Source organism: Pelobates fuscus, chromosome 5 (assembly GCF_036172605.1).
Source record: "Pelobates fuscus isolate aPelFus1 chromosome 5, aPelFus1.pri, whole genome shotgun sequence".
NCBI lineage: Eukaryota > Metazoa > Chordata > Amphibia > Anura > Pelobatidae > Pelobates > Pelobates fuscus.
In genome coordinates, this window is record NC_086321.1 from 369,007,895 (window position 1) to 369,031,883 (window position 23,989).

Genomic DNA, 23,989 nt, shown 5'->3' on the forward strand with positions numbered 1-23,989 from the left:
CTAGCGCCGATGGCGGCGGGAGTGAAGGCGGAGCCTGAACCGGTGCGCCACTGAGGGGGTCACTACAGGCGAGGAATACAATTTTCCTAGTCTATAGTTTCCCTTTAATCTACAGTTCTTTTGATGCTTAGAATATTCTTTTCACGTTTGTATTTTCATGAAAGTATCTGCTCTGCTCCGGATAAAACCCAACTGGCAGGGATTTATATGACATGCTTTACATTCCCATTGATAAACAGTGTTAAGACCAGGATTGGCAGATAAATTCAAGCCACTCCGGGTCCCTACAAAAGTTGCAGATTTTTAGCAATTATCTTTTTTTATTATTTATTTTTATAATTGAATTCATTGTTTTAATAAGCCTTGAATGTCCATTTATTTCATCTCCTCTGGCAGCATGTAAATTCTACACATTGTCGGTTAGAGCGTTCCTCAACCGTCCCTGCAGTAAGATGTACTTACAGATGTCCGAGGTGGTGATTGACTCTGCAAAGAACTGTGTGTGTTAGTATAAATGTCAGGTATTAAAATTGCTAATCCCGGGGGCGGAGCCTGACTGCTGAACTGGCCGGTCGCATGCTGCACGAACTCCGGGCCAAAATCCTTCCAGCACTGACTATTTGGACCCAAACAAACCCTTAAAACACACAATGCCAAAGCGGGCCACTCACGCACAGCCTGGCGACGGCACTGATAAAGCCTTGAGGCCGGCGGGCGACGGCTCCAGGTCGGACAAGATTGCGGCCTGCAGAAGGTTGAAACGGAGGGAGACGCCCGCTCCCTACGTTCTCGGATCGACAGCGGGGTCTGGGCTTGCTCCTCCCCCCCCCCCCCCATTGACCGTCGGGGGTCATCCCGGTCCTCCCTGGGCGGCTCCGAGGCCCACCACAGCCGGACCCGAGGGGACAAGCAAAGCAGGAGCGTGGCCCGGAATGGGCCAAGATGGCCGCCGACACGCGGCTGCATCGATCCCAGACTCCAGGGATCCTATAGACCAAGCATTTGAGCGCTTTTGGGAGCAGTACTCGGAACACACCAAGCGAAGCCAGACAAGACCCACAGCTGAGGCAAGCCCTCCACTGAACGGGGACAAACCCACACAGCCAAGTCAGACAGATGGCGCTACACAAGCGGGGGATCGGAGGAGGAAGTCACCTAAAGCGTCCCGATACAGCTCTGACAGGCGGGGGCACTCATATCCATACCCCCCAAATCTCATGCCTACCAAACAGCAGGGACCAACAGCTCCTAAAGCGGCACCTACACCGGCAAAACCGAAGAAACAGCGAGCCCACCTGAAGGTAGCCACCCATTATGTACCCTCCAACGAGAGCCACCTACCATGTACCCTGCGTCCCACCTTACCTCCACAACGCAAATCCTGCATTTCCCACGACAACCCCAGCAAGGCGGATGGGACTCTGGATGCCGTGCAGCACTATGCATTCCCCATGCATGGGGTAGGGTGAATGTTTTATGCAAACTCTCAGCTAGGCACCAGTCTCTTGTGTCTACCCCACATACCCATAAGAGATTTACGTAGTCTCCGTGGCACACTGGCTAAATCATACGCTTTGCTCTAGCCACCGCTCTCTTTTACTTATGCTGGACATATACTCAATCTATAACCAACTAAGGCTACTGTTAAACGTCTCATGTGTTGTGCAGTAAATCCAATATGCTAACCAAATACTGTTTAAACACATACAGGTCGAACGCTGGCACAACTATATGTCAAAACACTAGACAATACACACTAATAGCCACACTCGTTAGCCCACATTAAACATTCAATGTAAATCTTAACATCTTGATGCATGACTAAGCTTGAAATATAACTGTTTAACCCACTCACTCAAAAATGTAATGTTCTATACCTTTGGAGTACCCTGGGAGTGCCGGGGAATGTTATTTGCATGACTAGTTTAGTTTACCCACTAACTACTACTGATGAAACACAACTTGTTGTTCTCATGTTTAAAAAAAAAAAAAATGTGCTGTATTATATGCCACTCCATGAAATGCTGATTATGCCTGCGGTTGCTATCATGGCCCTGCAAGCCCATATGTTACTTATATGCACATGCAAAAATAAAGAATATAAAAGAAAACAAAAAAAAATGCTAATCCCAGTTCAGCAAAAATCGTTCTGAATACTGTTCTACTGAATTCCCTACCATAGTTATTCACTAAACAGTGAATTGCAAATATAAGGAAAAAAATAACAGACCGAGAAATTCTCCTGCTGTTACTGTCACAATAAAGCACACATTCTTGTAAATCGTTGTTTAGCAAATAAACCCCCATGTATATCTTTCCCGCATGTATATGTATACCCCTCCTCTGCATATTATACAGGAGAGGAGTGTATACTTTCTTTTGTCTTTCCAGTTCCCCACTGACTCCCTGTGTAGTCTCGATAATTAGTGTTTCTGCTTCCAAAGCTGCAGCTGAGATTTGGCACCAAAAACAAACAGTCCGGCTTTGATTCAGGCGAGAAATCAATCTTTTTAGGATTCATTTTTTGACTCAGGGGCCAGATTCGACAAAGGTCTGGAATCCCATGCTGAGTCTTCCATGAATTGAAAGAGGCCCGTGTTTATCTGAGATATATTTGTCTTTCTTTGACTGTAATAAAAATCATTTCATCTCTTTCAAAGTCTTTCTTTGGGTTTTTACTTCAATAAATATGTTGTTTTCTTTTTTTCTCTCTCTATGTTTTTGTTAAATCATGTTTGATTTGCTGGAAAATAAAGTGCGCAGGTCAGAATCATGTTTTTTTTCGAATCTCTGACTCGACGTCAGAAAAATCAAATAAGTCCTCGAAAATGTACTGAATGCAAGTTACAGAAAATCAACATTATCCACAATTTTCTCCTTCCCTGTCACTTAAAGGAACTCTCAAAGTACCATAACTACTACAGCTTATTGTTGTGGTTATGGGGAACAGAATCTTTGTGTGCCATCCCCCAGAATGTGTCAACTCTTTTTTCCCGGGTTTCACGAGTAAAGCAGGGCTCTTTCTACTGTGGCCCGAATTAGCCCTTCTAACAGTTTGCTGCAATGTGGGGGCGAGGGTGGGTTCTAATTCCCATTCAAAATTGCTTTAATGACTAACATCAACACAGTGAACCCAATTTTGTGGAAAGCATCAAGCAATGGGAATTTGATCTAAGGCTATTTAACATAATACAAACATGTATTCCTAACGCAACAGACAGCCACTAGAGGTGGAGTTAACCCTGGATAGTAATTATTGCAGTTTCTCAAAAACGGCAATAATTACTAATGCTGGGTTAAGGGACATGGGACATTGCACCCAGACCACTTCAATGAGCTGAAGTGGTCTGGGTGCCTACAGTGTCCCTTTAAGCATTGAGAGGGTTAAAATTAGTTCCATTTATCTTCATTCCAACTTCACGAGTCTCCTCACTGCAGCTCTTATCTTCCTCCTGTGAAGTCCAATCATTGAGATGCACCAACAATGCTTTTCGACCCACACACTTCTGCTTTAAGTAGTGCACATTGATTGAAGCAAGAAACCCTCCTGCCAACTCATATCCTAACCTTCTCTTACATCTAGATCTTATTCTCCCAGAGCAATTCGTAAACCCCCAGTTGTTGGACTACAAATCACAAGAATCTAAGTCACCATGAAAGTCCAACAGCATAGCCAGATGTTCGCCCGACATCTTGGGTTCAGTTGTAGTTATGCAGCAGTTGGAGGACTGAAAAATAGATTTATTATATTATTATTGCCATTTATATAGCGCCAACAGATTCCGTAGCGCTTTACAATATTATTAGAGGGGGAATTTAACTATAAATAGGACAATTACAAGAAAACTTACAGGAACGATAGATTGAAGAGGGCCCTGCTCAAACGAGCTTACAGTTTAGGCTTCCATGAATTGTACTAGAAATACCAGTTAGCATAGGAATAAGGTTCGACTAGAACAAAATATACATTGTACAGAAATGTTATTCTACCTAAAAAACACGTATCAACTGAGTTAACAAAGCAATATCTGTGAAAGGATTATGTATGAATATCTATAACGAGTATAGGTAAATGTATGACAGGAGTGGTCCTTGTTTTGCTATCTGAGCAACACAGTATGGGGAGCATTACCAGATACAGTAAGCGCTTATTACTATACGCGTAGGCAAAGTATTAACCCAAAACCAAAGGGGCAGCAGGAAAATCTCACCAAAGAAGGTTGGTACAGTGAACTTAGTTGCTCTGCACAATATAGAAAATTAGGCTTGAATTGGGTAATAGGACTCATCAATAATGAGATGAACCATCACATAATAAGGAAGGAAAACCAAAACATAAAAAATAAAAAGTTTGAAGGCATGTAATGGGACATAAGTGGGTAACATTCTATTCAGGTTCCAGAATTATCCTCCACAGCACTTTGAGGTGGCACAACATTAGTTTAATCCAAATTCTGTAAAGAGCGTGGCTGAGATTCGGGGGCATTTGGTGGAGGAAGGCTCAATGCTCTAAAGAGTGCGGGAGCCTCAGCAACAGATGAAAGTCTATAGACAGTTCCTTGATGGGTCATAAGCAGGAATCTCAAAGGGCTCCATCAGTAAGCAACTCCAGCCTCCGTAAGCGTAGTAGTCCATGTTGAGTGACCTACAGCACTGGAGCATGGCCCTGGTGAAGTTGTGGAAAAAGTTAAGATGAGAGTTTTCACAGGGGTATGGTGTCTTACCCCTAATGGCTGCCATGGAGTGTCCTTTATCCTGGACAGAAGTGCACCTGACTATGGCATCTCGTGTTGCACCAGCCGGAGCACTTAACGATATCGGGAGGTGATATGCTCCACCAACCGTAAATTATTTAGCCAGATTCGTGCGGCAGTTATTCTGAGGAAACTCTGTCAGGTATTCCCCCGTATTTTGATTTGATTCCTCCATGGAGGACATTTGCATAGTGAGGTTCGGATGAGCAGGTCCCCATGAAACACTTGTGGGGTCTGAATTAATTCAGAGAAGCAGCCAGAGCTTCAAGAGATGGTGTCCACTCTCCCTCGTAGGGTAGAAGCTCCTGGCTCCCACTGGGAATGCAGGTCCTCATACAATATTAAAATGTGTGTGTGAGATAATAGATTTGGTTGTCTGCTTGCTGCACCAGAAGCACAAAGTACATTAGAAAGTGCTAATGCTGTCATTTTTTTTTATCATCGATATTTCCGCTGAAATGTGTTTTCAGCTTTTGTGGAACATTTTTGCAAATAATATTAATTTACAGCAGACTTCAGGAATGAATGCTAATGGACCTTAAAGATGATTTTCTTAGAATATGCAATCTTTTCTCTGTGCTTTGGTGAGCATTTGTTTATTACATAGAACAGGCTTTTTATAGTACTCGGGACAGATAATTGGATGCTGGCTGCTCAGTGGTGATTTTACTTTCGGTATATTGAAAAGAAGGAAATGAATTTGAAAACGCTGCCTCTGAAAGGAGTATAAACTGCGAGGCAGGCCACATTAAAGAGACAGGTTAAGGAGGCAAGTTTTGATAAAGAAAGAAAGATTTATTCAATGAAACAGGAATTCTAGAGAATAAGCATAGAAATTGCATTTTTCTTCAAAATAGCCCAATTGGAATTTTTTTATGAGATCCCCCCCCCCCCCTCTATTTGTCTGATTTAAGTACTCTCCACATGGTCCTAGAACCCTTAATGTAACGTATGTGCATCTAGTGATGTGTTTGCACTAGGTTTTTTGGGGGGGGCACCAAATCCCTGGGGTCCTTAAAAGTGGGACACTAGGAAACAGTCTGCACGGTGGTCATGGACGGATTTGCCACAAGGCCACCAATTCCACATGGCAGCAAGCAGGAGGGGGCAGCACAGTCAGGGAGAGATCAAAGATCTCCCTCACTGGCCAGCCCGTTCTCCTCCTGTGTGGCCGAGTATGATAAAGATTTCCCTGGCTGGCCCCTGAAGGGCCAGCGCTGAATAGAGCAGTGCACTCGCTCTGCCTCTCCTCTGCAGTGCCAGGGTGTTGCTGCGGGTTACCATGGCAACTCTCTGATAAATTTCACAACGCCGGCCGGAAGGAGCTGTCTTCACCCATATCTCCCACCGGACCACAAGGGATCAGGATTACCTTCTCCATGGCCTGAAGCCTCAGGAAGGGGGAAATATTTTTTTTTTTTCTTTAAGCACTAAATGTTTCCCCTACTTCCCACTAAAGACCCTACAGCGGCTCTAATGGAGTGACAGGGGTCTATTGGGGTGACCCTAGCCACGTACTATTATTATGTTATTATTTATATAGCGCCAACAAATTCTGCAGTGCTTTACAGTGGGTGAACGAACAAAGATGTAATTGTAACCAGACAAGTTGGAAACACATAAACAGAGGGGTGTCAGGATCCCGCGGGCGGCTGCGAGGGGAGGCTGCAGTCCGCTCGCGGCACTCACCCTCCAGCCGTCCGCGGTCCCCTTCCTGGCGTGTGCTCGGCGGGCGGCATCCTCCCAGCCACGGATGCCGCCCGCGTCTTCCTCTGCGTCCCCCAGCAGCAGCATACATGACGCTGCACGCTGGGAGACCGCCCATTTTAATAAACGCCGGGGTCAGCCACCTGACCCAGTGTTAAAGGCACAGTGCCTCAATCACAGTGGGAGGTCTAGATATCTCCCACGTGTGATTGTTAATTCTGATTGGAAATTATCCAATCAGAATTAACCTATGGATTTAAATACTTACCTTTCCTGTTCCTCTCTGCCCTGTTGTGGTCTTTGCTTACTAGTATTGCTACTGAACTTGTGTTTCTGGTTACGTACTCTCTGGCTTGTTTATCTGACTTTGTGACTTTCTCCTACCCTTTGACCTCGGCTTGTTTCTCGTTATTCTGTCTTCTGGTTCCCCTTACTCGGCTTGTCTCCTGACTATTCTCTGTGTGCTTAGCCCGGCCACTCTTAGGTCCGGTACTGCACCTTTTCTGTGTGTGTGTTAGCGTGTTTGGTTCCCGGAATCGTGACAAGGGGTTGAAGGCCCTGCTCAATGAGCTTAGAGGGAGTGGGGTAAAGTGACACAAAAGGTAAGGATAGCATTAGACTAATGACAGTTGCAAGAGAGGAAGCTATTAATAGTTTAATTGATACGCTTTTATGAAGAAGTGGGTTTTTAATGATTTTTTTAATGAGTGGAGACTGGGTTAGTATCTAACGGAGGAGGGAAGTGAGTTCCACAGGAACGGTGCAGCCCTCGAGAAGTCTTTAAGGCGAGCATCAGAGGTGGTAGTATGGACAGAAGATAGACGTAAGTCTTCAGCAGATTGTAAGGGCCTAGACAGGACATACTTATGTATTAGGGAGGATAGATAGGTGGGAGCAGCATTATGTAGAGATTTGAAAGCAAGAACCAGAATTTTAAATTGAGCCCTATATCTTACAGGATGCCAATGAAGGCACTGACAGAAAGGTGAGGTGTGGGAGGTGCGGGCGGACAGGAAGATAAGCCTCGCCGCCGCAATTATTATGGACTGTAACAGCGCAAGTTGGGAGCACGTAAGACCACTGAGAAGCGGATTACAGTAGTCTAGGTGAGAAAGGACAGTGGAATGGACCAGCACCTGGCGTTACGTAGGGTCGGATGCGCACAATGTTTTTGAGATGGAAGGGGCAGGATTTGGCGATAGGATAGGCGCGAAGGAGAGGTTGGAGGCATAGAGAACACCTAGGCAGCGAGCCTCTGTGGTGGAGCTGATGGTAGCACCGTTGACTTGGAGGGAGACAGACACAGGTGTAGCAACACTTGAGGGAGGAAATACCAGAATTTCAGTTTTGATCAAGTTGAGTTTAAGGAAGTGGGCAGCCATCCAGTTAGAAATAGCAGAGAAGCAGTCAGAAACACTAGTCAAGAGGGACGGGGAGAGATCAGGAGAGGGCTGATATATTTGCGTGCCATTAGGTGCCAAAGGAGCTAATGAGTTTACCAAGGGAGGCAGTATAGATGGAGAACAGTAGGGGACCAAGGACTGAACCTTGGGGGACACCAACAGTAAGGAGTTGGTGAGAAGAAGCAGAGCCAGAGAAAGAAACACTGAAAGAGCGCTGGGAGAAGTAGGAGGAGCACCAGGAGAGAGCAATATCTTGTAGACCGATATTGCAGAGGATGAGAAGAAGCTGTTGATGATCAACAGTGACAAAAGCCGCAGAAAGGTCAAGGAGAATTAGGATAGAGTAGTGACCACGAGATTTTGCAGCACTTGTCACCCCTCTACAACCCCTGTCACTCAGCTATACCCACTATGCACTCCACAATAGTCCCTATTCCCCACTACAGCTTGTGACCCCCATCTGGCCCCTTTAATCCCACTAGAGCCAGTCACCAAACTATACCTCCATCCCTCAATCGTCCATATTCTCACACTACATCCCCTATTTCCCTGCTATAGTCCTGTTACCTCTACTATGGCCAGTGTCTCCCCACTATCCACCACACAATAGTCCCTATCCCCCCACTATATCCCCTACTCCCTCACTACAGCCCCAAATGCAACACCCCCAGACACTCCACCCCATAAACAGCATCCCCACAAACCTACACCACCAGAGACTGTTTGAATCTGACAGCCTTGAATGTCGGAAACTAGAGAGTTAGCTTATATTTAAACCAGACTTCCAGGCCACTTATGTGTGATTTCTCACACCTTACAGAGTAGCTCGGTTGGGGTCCAGGTTGTAAACCTTCTGCCCTCCCATACAATCAAATTAACCCCTTTTGGAATTGACAATACCACCTCTACCAAGAGGCCAATTCATCTACAGGGAGTGCAGAATTATTAGGCAAATTAGTATTTTGACCACATCATCCTCTTTATGCATGTTGTCTTACTCCAAGCTGTATAGGCTCGAAAGCCTACTACCAATTAAGCATATTAGGTGATGTGCATCTCTGTAATGAGAAGGGGTGTGGTCTAATGACATCAACACCCTATATCAGGTGTGCATAATTATTAGGCAACTTCCTTTCCTTTGGCAAAATGGGTCAAAAGAAGGAATTGACAGGCTCAGTAAAGTCAAAAATAGTGAGATATCTTGCAGAGGGATGCAGCACTCTTAAAATTGCAAAGCTTCTGAAGCGTGATCATCGAACAATCAAGCGTTTCATTCAAAATAGTCAACAGGGTCGCAAGAAGCGTGTGGAAGAACCAAGGCGCAAAATAACTGCCCATGAACTGAGAAAAGTCAAGCGTGCAGCTGCCAAGATGCCACTTGCCACCAGTTTGGCCATATTTCAGAGCTGCAACATCACTGGAGTGCCCAAAAGCACAAGGTGTGCAATACTCAGAGACATGGCCAAGGTAAGAAAGGCTGAAAGTCTGTTACGCTACTAGGGGTGATTTGGGTTGGAACTCAACTGCAGCTTGTAAACTCCCTAATTACAATAGTAAAGAAATGGAGAATCCTTAAGTATCAATACTGTAGCTTTAAGAAAAGAGAGAATCACTGGTAACTTGATTCAACCGAAGTTTTAATAAGAGTTAAACTTAAATGAATTGCATTTAGGCAATAATCCAATAATAAGAATTGCAAGTAATTCAACAACACAAAGTTCAGTATTAAGTACCGTATTTTTCGCTCCATAAGACGCACCTCACCATAAGACGCACCTAGTTTTTAGAGGAAGAAACCCAGAAAAAAAATATTCTGAACAAACTGTCCCATAGTGTTTCTTACTATGGGACAGTTTGTACAGAATATTTTTTTTCTCCCCTGTCCCATAGTGTCCCCCCCTCCCATAGTCTTCTCCTCTCTCCCATAGTCTTCACTCACCCCCTCCCCATAGTCTTCACCCACCCCCTCCCCAGAGACTTCACCCACCCCCTCCCCATAGACTTCACCCACCCCCTCCCCATAGACTTCACCCACCCCCTCCCCATAGACTTCACCCACCCCCTCCCCATAGACTTCACCCACCCCCCTCCCCATAGACTTCACCCACCCCCCTCCCCATAGACTTCATCCACCCCCTCCCCATAGACTTCATCCACCCCCCTCCCCATAGACTTCATCCACCCCCCTCCCCATAGACTTCACCCCCCCCCTCCCCATATTCTTCTCTCCCATACTGTCCCCCTCCCCTTGTCCCATTATTACTTACCTGTCTTGCAGCGTTGGCCGGCAGCACAGGGCGCAACGCGGTAGTGGAACTTGAATTTCATGTTCCGGTTTCCGGCGGGACTGAAAGGAAGTGCGCACTCAGCTTGTGCGCACTTCCTTTCAGTCCCGCCGGAAACCGGAACATGAAATTCAAGTTCCACTACCGCGGTGCGCCCTGTGCTGCCGGCCAACGCTGCAAGACAGGTAAGTGAAGCTTCATATTCGCTCCATAAGACGCACAGACATTTCCCCTCACTTTTGAGGGGGAAAAAAGTGCGTCTTATGGAGCGAAAAATACGGTATTTCTTCAGAGATGCATTAAATAACTTTAGTTCATAGAGATGCATTAAGTAACATTAGTTCATGAGAATAATCTTCAATAGGAACAATAATCAATTAGCTGAGTATAGTTGCAAAGCAAGAACAGTTTATAGTGAATAAGCATGATGGGAGTTGTCCTTCATGAGATTAGTAACTTGTAGCAATGAATATATTTGCAGAGCAAGAAACAGTTCATAGTGAATAAGCATGATGGGAGTTGTCCTTCATGAGATTAGTAACTTGTAGCAATGAATATATTTGCAGAGCAAGAAACAGTTCATAGTGAATAAGCATGATGGGAGTTGTCCTTCATGAGATTAGTAACTTGTAGAAATGGAAGTATTTGCAATGCAAGAAACAGTTCATAGAATAAATGATTTTGTAATCAATTAGCTGAAAGATATACTTAAGGTTTATATGGGTAGTCCTCCAATAGTCCAGACATATTGTCCACTTGTAAAGTAGCAAAGTTTCCTTTCTCCAGTAATCCTTTATGGCTTGCAGCAATCCTTGCATTTGCTCAAAGGCTGGAAGGGTTTGTCTGGTGCTAGTTTCCCAGTAGCTGAGCCTATGGAGCTTCCAGGAGGGAGCTCACACGTTAGCTCAAACAATCAATCACCAAGCACCCTCCCTCTGGCCCAGTCTCCTTAAATACTGTCAGAGCTGTGTCAGAGGGGGGTGGAGTCAGGCTCCTCACTGCTGAGAACTTAACCCTGAAGTGTTACTCCATGACAAAGACGACCACCACTGAAAAAGACACACAAGCTGAAACGTCAAGACTGGGCCAAGAAATATCTCAAGACTGATTTTTCTAAGGTTTTATGGACTGATGAAATGAGAGTGAGTCTTGATGGGCCAGATGGATGGGCCCATGGCTGGATTGGTAAAGGGCAGAGAGCTCCAGTCCGACTCAGACGCCAGCAAGGTGGAGGTGGAGTACTGGTTTGGGCTGGTATCATCAAAGATGAGCTTGTGGGGCCTTTTCGGGTTGAGGATGGAGTCAAGCTCAACTCCCAGTCCTACTGCCAGTTTCTGGAAGACACCTTCTTCAAGCAGTGGTACAGGAAGAAGTCTGCATCCTTCAAGAAAAACATGATTTTCATGCAGGACAATGCTCCATTAAAAGCGTCCAAGTACTCCACAGCGTGGCTGGCAAGAAAGGGTATAAAAGAAGAAAATCTAATGACATGGCCTCCTTGTTCACCTGATCTGAACCCCATTGTGGTCCATCATCAAATGTGAGATTTACAAGGAGGGAAAACAGTACACCTCTCTGAACAGTGTCTGGGAGGCTGTGGTTGCTTCTGCACGCAATGTTGATGGTGAACAGATCAAAACACTGACAGAATCCATGGATGGCAGGCTTTTGAGTGTCCTTGCAAAGAAAGGTGGCTATATTGGTCACTGATTTGTTTTTGTTTTGTTTTTGAATGTCAGAAATGTATATTTGTGAATGTTGAGATGTTATATTGGTTTCACTGGTAAAAATAAATAATTGAAATGGGTATATATTTGTTTTTTGTTAAGTTGCCTAATAATTATGCACAGTAATAGTCACCTGCACACACAGATATCCCCCTAAAATAGCTATAACTAAAAACAAACTAAAAACTACTTCCAAAAATATTCAGCTTTGATATTAATGAGTTTTTTGGGTTCATTGAGAACATGGTTGTTCAATAATAAAATTAATCCTCAAAAATACAACTTGCCTAATAATTCTGCACTCCCTGTATGCACTACACAAATTACAATAAATGGCAATATTCCATAGTGCATCAATGAATTATGCACCCTTGCCGTCACAGTTCCCCTTAAACTTTGCCTGCTTTTAAAGGTTGGATTTGAAAAAAAAAACAATAATTCTTGAAAGAAAGCTCTTAAAGTGGATATACAAAAGCCAAAGCCCTATTTTAAATGTTAATATTGTTATTTCTACGGTTGCAGCTTGTAACTTTGTACACATGTCCCGTTATCATCACTTGCAATCAAAAAGGAAAATGATTGTATCCAAAAATTTCTGTAAAATTATATTTATCTCATCTGGATATGTTTGTGTTTCCAAAAGCGAAACCGTTTTTTCCAAGACCTAAACAATAATTACTTAGTGTCTGAAAGATGGATGATGTCATGTGGAAATGTAATTTACCAGCCAGTGCTATGTATCACCGTCTCACGTGGGAGAGGAGGGCTTGGGTCGCTCTTTTAGTTGGTTGATTCATATTAGAAAAATATCTAAAAATAAAAGTCGGACCTGTGACGCTGCTCAGAACATCTATTCCACCCAATGAAAATGTCATCTTAAAGGACCACTATAGTGCCAGGAAAACAAACTCGTTTTCCTGGCACTATAGTATTAATAGGTCCCCCCCACCCTCATGGCCCCCCTCCTGCCGGGCTCTAGAGGGGGGGAGGGGTTAAATCCTTTCCTTTCTCCACGCTGGGCTCCCTCGGCGCTGGGAACTCTCCACCTCCTTCCGACGTCATCGGCTGAATGCGCATGCCATAGGAAAGCATGGGAGGGAGAAGCAGGTGCTCTAGCTACAAGTGGAAGATTTTATTGCCAGCAGTAAGTGCACGCAGACAACAGACTTAGTTTGTGCACAGAATTGTCATTGCCAACCCGGAACGGAGTTCTGAAATGCCAATGTCATGTGTGCTGGGGGTGCAACTAGAACCCGGCACACAATTATAAATATCTCAGTATGTGCAGTGTTCCAAGTTGGAACACTGGATATACTGACTCATACCACCATGACCACTTCAAATCACTGAAGCGGTCATGGTGGTTGGAGTAACCCTTTTAAAGCTATTGCATAGAAACACAGAATGTGACGGCAGATAAGAACCATTCGGCCCATCTAGTCTGCCCAATTTTCTAAATACTTTCATTAGTCCCTGGCCTTATCTTATAGCTAGGATAGCCTTATGCCTATCCCACGCATGGGGTACCCTAACACTAATGTACCCCTCGGGAATCCAGTGCCGTAATTATGCTTGTCACTATAAACAGTACTATGCTTACACGCCATTTCTTTTCTGTTTGGCAATTTTAAAGCGAATTGTTAGATTTGATAAATATATACCGGTAGTTCTTATTTGTTTTGCTTTTTAAAATATACATATATATATAATTATTATAGCCTAACTCTGTAGCTGTGGTATTTGTACCCAGAAGGAAATATAGTCCCAGTTTTTCTAATGATCCTGTCCAATAGCCAATAGCAATCTCTATAGAGCGTGTGGCCTAGGAAGCCCATAGAGGAAACCTACAACTGACCCAGAACGGTTTATGTTATGCTGCATCCTATTCGAGATGTGGTGTGTGTATTGATATGGAACCGTATCCTGAATAATAATAAAAAAGCTGATCACACTGATTCTAAACGTTTCTGTCCCCTGCACGATATGGATGTAGCCGTGACTGCTTTTTTATTTTAGTGGATAAATATACATCGTGTAAGTATTGCAGAATGTGTTAAGCACAATTGGTGACATTACAAACACAGCTCATGACATCACAAGCACAGCTGATGATGTCACAATGGATCATATAACACAGGATGTTACTGCACTGTAACAGAACTGGGAGGATAAGGTCATTTTCAGCAGCGTGGGGCTTTGAGAAGACTTGTATTTGTGGAATGTAAAGAAATATTGTGTAGGACATCGAAGATGGAAAGGCTTTGCTTGGTAGGTTTAATAATGTGGCTTATTACATATATGGTGAAGTAGGCTACCCTCCTTCCTCTCTTCTAATATTCCATCCCTAATTCTCAGGGACTTCAATATTCCCATTAAACCACCTTTGACCTCAGCAGCCTCTAAGCTACTTTCAAATGCTTCCTCCCTCGGGCTATTGCAGTGGGCTAATTCTCCCACTGATGTAGCTGGTAATACCCTCAAGCTCATTTTCTCTTATTCATGTACAGTATCTAATATCTGCAACACTCCATTTCCTATCTCTGATCACCACCTCTTATCGTTTGCTCTCAAGTACCCCCTCACCCAACAACCTCAACCTAACCTCCCTCAACTCAGGAGGAACCTTAATTCTATTGACCTCCAGCAGCTGTCAGCTGATGTTGAATCACAACTGCTATCCATCCCTTCCCTCTCCTGTCCCTCACTGGCCATCTCCACATATAAGACTACCTTCACCTCTGCCTTGAACCCTGCAGCCCCGCTCCAAACATGCACCTCGAGGAGGACACGTCCCCAACCATGGCATACTAAATCAACACGCTACCGGCAAAGACACTAAATCAACACGCTACCTGCAAAGTGCTCCTGTTGTGCTGAACGCTCCTGGAGGAAGTCTCACACCCATTGAGACGTTCTACATTGTAGATTCATATTGTGTTCATACAGCGCAGCCCTTGACCTCCCCAAACAGTCATACTTTACCTCTCTCATTAGTTCATGCTCCCAAAATCCCAGGTGTCTCTTTGACACCTTTAAATCTCTTCTTTGCCCTGCTGTGGCCACCCCCCAAACTAACCTTACAGCCGCTAGCTTTGCATGCGACTTTACCAACAAGACTGAACAGCTACGTAAAGAATTCTCCCCACCTTGCCGTTCTCTTTCTCAACCACACATAGATCATGACTACGCTTCAGACTTTCTCCCTGGCTACTGAACAAGAGGTGGCTGTGCTTCTCCTTCCCTCTAGACCCACCACTTACCCGCTCGATCCTGTCCCATCTCACCTTATCAGATCTCTCTACCCTTGTCTTGTGCCTTGCTTAACACACATCTTCAACTGCTCTCTCTCTTCTGGCATTGTCCCTGCTGACCTTAAACATGCCACTGTAGTACCTATCCTGAAAAAAACTCTCATGAGCCGTCCTACCCCTCTAACTATCGTCCCATATCCCTGCTCCCTTTTTCCTCAAAGCTTCTGGAAAGACTTGTCTTTGCCCGTGTGTCTCACTTCCTCAATTACAACTCTCTCTTTGACCCTCTTCAATCTGTCTTCCGCCCCCTCCACTCTACTGAGATTGCTCTTATCAAAGTTACTAACGACCTAATCACAGCTAAATCCAAAGGCCACTACTCCATACTAATTCTTCTTGACCTCTCTGCTGCCTTTGACACCGTTGATCATACTCTCCTTCAAACTCTTCAATCACTCGGTCTCTGTGACTCTGTCCTCTCGTGGTTTTCCTCTTATCTCTCCCAATGCTCATTCAGTGTCTCGTTTTCTAATGATACCTCCTCCCCTCGTCCTGTCTCAGTTGGAGTCCCCCAAGGCTCTGTCTTTGGTCCCCTTCTATTTTCTCTTTATACTGCCTCTCTTGGCAATCGTATTACCTCTTTTGGATTCCACTACCACCTGTACGCTGATGACACCCAGATATATCTCTCCTCCCGAACCACTCCCCTGCCATCCTGCAACGTGTCAGTGCTTGTGTTTTATACCCCACCTATTACAGAGAGTTTATATAATGTATATAATATTACAGTTTTTATACAATATATAATATATTAGAGTTTATATACTGTATATAATATTACAGAGAGTTTATTTATTATATAATATATTACCGAGAGTTTATATACTGTGTATAATATATTATTACAGTGAGTGACTATGCTACATCTATATATTATTACAGTGAGTTTATATAATATATCTATATATAATATAGTGCAGAGAGTTTATATACTGTATATAATATATTATTACAGTAAGTGACTATGTTATATCTACATATTATTACATTGAGTTTATTTAATATATCCATATATTATATAATATTACAGAGTTTATATACTGTATATAATACATTATTACAGTGAGTGACTATGCTATATCTATATATTATTACATTGAGTTTATATAATATATCTATATATAATATAATATTACAGAGAGTTTACTGTATATAATATGACAGAGAATTTATATATTATATATAATATATTATTACAGTGAGTGACTACGCTATATCTACAGGGAGTGCAGAATTATTAGGCAAGTTGTATTTTTGAGGATTAATTTTATTATTGAACAACAACCATGTTCTCAATGAACCCAAAAAACTCATTAATATCAAAGCTGAATATTTTTGGAAGTAGTTTTTAGTTTGTTTTTAGTTTTAGCTATTTTAGGGGGATATCTGTGTGTGCAGGTGACTATTACTGTGCATAATTATTAGGCAACTTAACAAAAAACAAATATATACCCATTTCAATTATTTATTTTTACCAGTGAAACCAATATAACATCTCAACATTCACAAATATACATTTCTGACATTCAAAAACAAAACAAAAACAAATCAGTGACCAATATAGCCACCTTTCTTTGCAAGGACACTCAAAAGCCTGCCATCCATGGATTCTGTCAGTGTTTTGATCTGTTCACCATCAACATTGCGTGCAGAAGCAACCACAGCCTCCCAGACACTGTACAGAGAGGTGTACTGTTTTCCCTCCTTGTAAATCTCACATTTGATGATGGACCACAGGTTCTCAATGGGGTTCAGATCAGGTGAACAAGGAGGCCATGCCATTAGATTTTCTTCTTTTATACCCTTTCTTGCCAGCCACGCTGTGGAGTACTTGGACGCGTGTGATGGAGCATTGTCCTGCATGAAAATCATGTTTTTCTTGAAGGATGCAGACTTCTTCCTGTACCACTGCTTGAAGAAGGTGTCTTCCAGAAACTGGCAGTAGGACTGGGAGTTGAGCTTGACTCCATCCTCAACCCGAAAAGGCCCCACAAGCTCATCTTTGATGATACCAGCCCAAACCAGTACTCCACCTCCACCTTGCTGGCGTCTGAGTCGGACTGGAGCTCTCTGCCCTTTACCAATCCAGCCACGGGCCCATCCATCTGGCCCATCAAGACTCACTCTCATTTCATCAGTCCATAAAACCTTAGAAAAATCAGTCTTGAGATATTTCTTGGCCCAGTCTTGACGTTTCAGCTTGTATGTCTTGTTCAGTGGTGGTCGTCTTTCAGCCTTTCTTACCTTGGCCATGTCTCTGAGTATTGCACACCTTGTGCTTTTGGGCACTCCAGTGATGTTGCAGCTCTGAAATATGGCAAAACTGGTGGCAAGTGGCATCTTGGCAGCTGCACGTTTGACTTTTCTCAGTTCATGGGCAGTTATTTTGCGCCTTGGTTTCTCCACACGCTTCTTCCGACCCTGTTGACTATTTTGAATGAAACGCTTGATTGTTCGATGATCACGCTTCAGAAGCTTTGCAATTTTAAGAGTGCTGCATCCCTCTGCAAGATATCTCACTATTTTTGAGCCTGTCAAGTCCTTCTTTTGACCCATTTTGCCAAAGGAAAGGAAGTTGCCTAATAATTATGCACACCTGATATAGGGTGTTGATGTCATTAGACCACACCCCTTCTCATTACAGAGATGCACATCACCTAATATGCTTAATTGGTAGTAGGCTTTCAAGCCTATACAGCTTGGAGTAAGACAACATGCATAACGAGGATGATGTGGTCAAAATACTCATTTGCCTAATAATTCTGCACTCCCTGTATATATTATTACATCGAGTTTATATAATATATCTATATATCATATATTACAGAGAATTTCTATACTATATATAATATATTATTATAGAGAGTTTATATACTGTATATAATATTACAGAGACTTTCTATACTATATATAATATATTATTACAGTGAGTGACTATGCTATATCTATATATCATTACATTGAGTTTATATAATATATCTACATATCATATATTACAGAGAATTTCTATACTATATATCATATATTACAGAGAGTTTATATACTGTATATAATATTACAGAGACTTTCTATACTATATATAATATAATATTACAGAGAGTTTATATACTGTATAGAATATATTATTAGAGTTTATCTACTGTCTATATTATTACAGAGAATTTATATACTGTATATAATATAATATTACAGAGAGTTTATATACTGTCTATATTATTACAGAGAGTTTATATACTGTATATAATACTACAGATAATTTCTATACTATATACAATATATTATTACAGAGAGTTTATATACTGTATATAATATAATATTACAGAGTTTATATACTGTCTATATTATATGATATATTATTACAGAGTTTATATACTATGTATAATATATTATTACAGAGAGTTTATATACTGTATATACTATTACAGAGAGTTTCTATAGTATATACAATACAATATTACAGAGAGTTTCTATACTATATATAATATAATATTACAGAGTTTATATACTGGATATAACATTACAGAGAGTTTATATAATGTATATAATATATTATTACAGAGGGTTTATATACTGTATATACTATTACAGAGAGTTTCTATACTATATATAATATAATATTAAAGAGTTTATATACTGTATATAATATTACAGAGAGTTTATATAATGTATATAATATATTATTACAGAGGGTTTATATATAGTGATGTCCCGAACAGTTCGCCAGGAACTGTTCGCCAGCGAACATAGCTTGTTCGTAGCGAACGCGGCGGGCGAACATATGCGATGTTTGGTCTGCCCCCTATTCGTCATGGAGGTGGGAGGGTCTGGGAGGGAGGGTCTGCTGCTGATTGGCTGGAATGTGTCTGCTGACTGTGAGGTACAGGGTCAAAGTTTACTCAATGATGACGAATAGGGGGCGGACTATGTTCGCCGGCGAACAGTTCCCAGAGAACTGTTCGGGACATCACTATTTATATACTGTATATACTATTACAGAGAGTTTCTATACTATATATAATATAATATTACATAGTTTCTATACTATATATAATATAATATTACAGAGTTTATATACTGTATATATTATTACAGAGAGTTTCTATACTGTCTATATTATATGATATATTATTACAGAGTTTCTATACTGTCTATATTATATGATATATTATTACAGAGGGTTTATATACTATATATAATATTACATAGTTTATTTACTGTCTATATTATATGATATATTATTCCAGAGAGTTTACATACTATATATAATATAATATTACAGAGAGTTTCTATACTTTCTATATTATATGATATATTATTACATAGTTTATTTACTGTCTATATTATATGATATATTATTCCAGAGAGTTTACATACTATATATAATATAATATTACAGAGTTTCTATACTGTCTATATTATATGATATATTATTACAGAGGGTTTATATACTATATATTATATTACATAGTTTATTTATTGTCTATATTATATGATATATTATTACAGAGAGTTTACATACTATATATAATATAGTATGTAATTACAGAGAGTTTCTATACTTTCTATATTATATGATATATTATTACAGAGTTTCTATACTGTCTATAATGTATATGATATAATATTACAGAGAGTTTATTTACTGTATAATGTATATGATATATTATTACAGAGTTTATTTACTGTCTATATTATATGATATATTATTACAGAGTTTATTTACTGTCTATAATGTATATGATATATTATTACAGAGAGTTTATTTACTGTATATAATATTACAGAGTTTATTTACTGTCTATAATGTATACTATATATTATTACAGGGAGCACGTGTTACCCATGTTGTTGCGCGATCCCTGCAGTTCTCCTGTCGGCCGCCAGGGGTCTCCCGTGCAGTGCTGTGCTGAGCCGGTGAGGGGGCGTGTCCGGTGACGTTGCGGGAGGAGTAGAGCAGGAAGCCGCCGCTCGGAGCTGTCAGTAGCTGCGGGAGCCCGGGAGCCGAGCATCCCAGGAGCCGCTGTCATGGAACGGGACATGTCGGAGGTCTTCCTGCACAACGACTCCACCTTCTCCACCTCCACCCACGATGTGGCCAACCGCTTCGCCCGCAAAGGGGCCCTGAGACAGAAGAACGTGCACGAAGTGAAGAACCACAAATTTATCGCCAGATTCTTCAAACAGCCCACCTTCTGCAGCCACTGCACCGACTTTATATGGTGAGACCCCCTAATATCCCCCCAATACCCCACCTTCTGCAGCCACTGCACCGACTTTATATGGTGAGACCCCCTAATATCCCCCCAATACCCCACCTTCTGCAGCCACTGCACCGACTTTATATGGTGAGACCCCCTAATATCCCCCCAATACCCCACCTTCTGCAGCCACTGCACCGACTTTATATGGTGAGACCCCCTAATATCCCCCCAATACCCCACCTTCTGCAGCCACTGCACCGACTTTATATGGTGAGACCCCCAATATCCCCCCCAATACCCCACCTTCTGCAGCCACTGCACCGACTTTATATGGTGAGACCCCCAATATCCCCCCAATACCCCCCCAATACCCCACCTTCTGCAGCCACTGCACCGACTTTATATGGTGAGACCCCCAATATCCCCCCAATACCCCACCTTCTGCAGCCACTGCACCGACTTTATATGGTGAGACCCCCAATATCCCCCCAATATCCCACCTTCTGCAGCCACTGCACCGACTTTATATGGTGAGACCCCCAATATCCCCCCAATACCCCACCTTCTGCAGCCACTGCACCGACTTTATATGGTGAGACCCCCAATATCCCCCCAATACCCCACCTTCTGCAGCCACTGCACTGACTTTATATGGTGAGACCCCCAATATCCCCCCAATACCCCACCTTCTGCAGCCACTGCACCGACTTTATATGGTGAGACCCCCAATATCCCCCCAATATCCCACCCTCGGCAGCCACTGCACCGACTTTATATGGTGAGACCCCCAATATCCCCCCAATACCCCACCTTCTGCAGCCACTGCACCGACTTTATATGGTGAGACCCCCAATATCCCCCCAATACCCCACCTTCTGCAGCCACTGCACTGACTTTATATGGTGAGACCCCCAATATCCCCCCAATACCCCACCTTCTGCAGCCACTGCACCGACTTTATATGGTGAGACCCCTAATATCCCCCCAATACCCCACCTTCTGCAGCCACTGCACCGACTTTATATGGTGAGACCCCCTAATATCCCCCCAATACCCCACCTTCTGCAGCCACTGCACCGACTTTATATGGTGAGACCCCCTAATATCCCCCCAATACCCCACCTTCTGCAGCCACTGCACCGACTTTATATGGTGAGACCCCCTAATATCCCCCCAATACCCCACCTTCTGCAGCCACTGCACCGACTTTATATGGTGAGACCCCCAATATCCCCCCCAATACCCCACCTTCTGCAGCCACTGCACCGACTTTATATGGTGAGACCCCCTAATATCCCCCCAATACCCCACCTTCTGCAGCCACTGCACCGACTTTATATGGTGAGACCCCCAATATCCCCCCAATACCCCCCCAATACCCCACCTTCTGCAGCCACTGCACCGACTTTATATGGTGAGACCCCCAATACCCCACCTTCTGCAGCCACTGCACCGACTTTATATGGTGAGACCCCCAATATCCCCCCAATATCCCACCTTCTGCAGCCACTGCACCGACTTTATATGGTGAGACCCCCAATATCCCCCCAATACCCCACCTTCTGCAGCCACTGCACCGACTTTATATGGTGAGACCCCCAATACCCCACCTTCTGCAGCCACTGCACTGACTTTATATGGTGAGACCCCCAATATCCCCCCAATACCCCACCTTCTGCAGCCACTGCACCGACTTTATATGGTGAGACCCCCAATATCCCCCCAATATCCCACCTTCTGCAGCCACTGCACCGACTTTATATGGTGAGACCCCCAATATCCCCCCAATACCCCACCTTCTGCAGCCACTGCACCGACTTTATATGGTGAGACCCCCAATATCCCCCCAATACCCCACCTTCTGCAGCCACTGCACTGACTTTATATGGTGAGACCCCCAATATCCCCCCAATACCCCACCTTCTGCAGCCACTGCACCGACTTTATATGGTGAGACCCCTAATATCCCCCCAATACCCCACCTTCTGCAGCCACTGCACCGACTTTATATGGTGAGACCCCCTAATATCCCCCCAATACCCCACCTTCTGCAGCCACTGCACCGACTTTATATGGTGAGACCCCCTAATATCCCCCCAATACCCCACCTTCTGCAGCCACTGCACCGACTTTATATGGTGAGACCCCCTAATATCCCCCCAATACCCCACCTTCTGCAGCCACTGCACCGACTTTATATGGTGAGACCCCCTAATATTCCCCCAATACCCCACCTTCTGCAGCCACTGCACTGACTTTATATGGTGAGACCCCCAATATCCCCCCAATACCCCACCTTCTGCAGCCACTGCACCGACTTTATATGGTGAGACCCCCAATATCCCCCCAATACCCCACCTTCTGCAGCCACTGCACCGACTTTATATGGTGAGACCCCCTAATATCCCCCCAATACCCCACCTTCTGCAGCCACTGCACCGACTTTATATGGTGAGACCCCAATATCCCCCCCAATACCCCACCTTCTGCAACCACTGCACCGACTTTATATGGTGAGACCCCCTAATATCCCCCCAATACCCCACCTTCTGCAGCCACTGCACCGACTTTATATGCTGAGACCCCCAATATCCCCCCAATACCCCACCTTCTGCAGCCACTGCACCGACTTTATATGGTGAGACCCCCAATATCCCCCCAATACCCCCACCTTCTGCAGCCACTGCACCGACTTTATATGGTGAGACCCCCAATATCCCCCCCAATACCCCACCTTCTGCAACCACTGCACCGACTTTATATGGTGAGACCCCCTAATATCCCCCCAATACCCCACCTTCTGCAGCCACTGCACCAACTTTATATGGTGAGACCCCCTAAATCCCCCCAATACCCCACCTTCTGCAGCCACTGCACTGACTTTATATGGTGAGACCCCCAATATCCCCCCCAATACCCCACCTTCTGCAGCCACTGCACCGACTTTATATGGTGAGACCCCCTAATATCCCCCCAATACCCCACCTTCTGCAGCCACTGCACCGACTTTATATGGTGAGACCCCCAATATATCTCCCCAATACCCCACCTTCTGCAGCCACTGCACCGACTTTATATGGTGAGACCCCCAATATCCCCCCAATACCCCACCTTCTGCAGCCACTGCACCGACTTTATATGGTGAGACCCCCAATATCCCCCCAATACCCCACCTTCTGCAGCCACTGCACCGACTTTATATGGTGAGACCCCCAATATCCCACCTTCTGCAGCCACTGCACCGACTTTATATGGTGAGACCCCCAATATCCCCCCAATACCCCACCTTCTGCAGCCACTGCACCGACTTTATATGGTGAGACCCCCAATATCCCCCCAATACCCCACCTTCTGCAGCCACTGCACTGACTTTATATGGTGAGACCCCCAATATCCCCCCAATACCCCACCTTCTGCAGCCACTGCACCGACTTTATATGGTGAGACCCCCAATATCCCCCCAATATCCCACCTTCTGCAGCCACTGCACCGACTTTATATGGTGAGACCCCCAATATCCCCCCAATACCCCACCTTCTGCAGCCACTGCACCGACTTTATATGGTGAGACCCCAATATCCCCCCCAATACCCCACCTTCT

At 43.8% G+C, this 23,989-nt stretch overlaps 1 protein-coding gene across 2 annotated transcripts in view; it reads left to right on the forward strand.

Annotated features, from left to right (window-relative positions):
* The first annotated feature begins 20,150 nt into the window (after nucleotides 1-20,150).
* Nucleotides 20,151-23,989, forward strand: part of PRKCA (protein kinase C alpha) — a 221,112-nt gene continuing 217,273 nt past the window's right edge. For both annotated transcript variants that reach the window (XM_063456126.1, XM_063456127.1), the window contains exon 1: nucleotides 20,151-20,406. In XM_063456126.1, coding sequence (XP_063312196.1) covers nucleotides 20,213-20,406 — 194 coding nt within the window. In that variant the 5' untranslated portion in view covers nucleotides 20,151-20,212. The remainder of the gene's footprint in view (nucleotides 20,407-23,989) is intronic.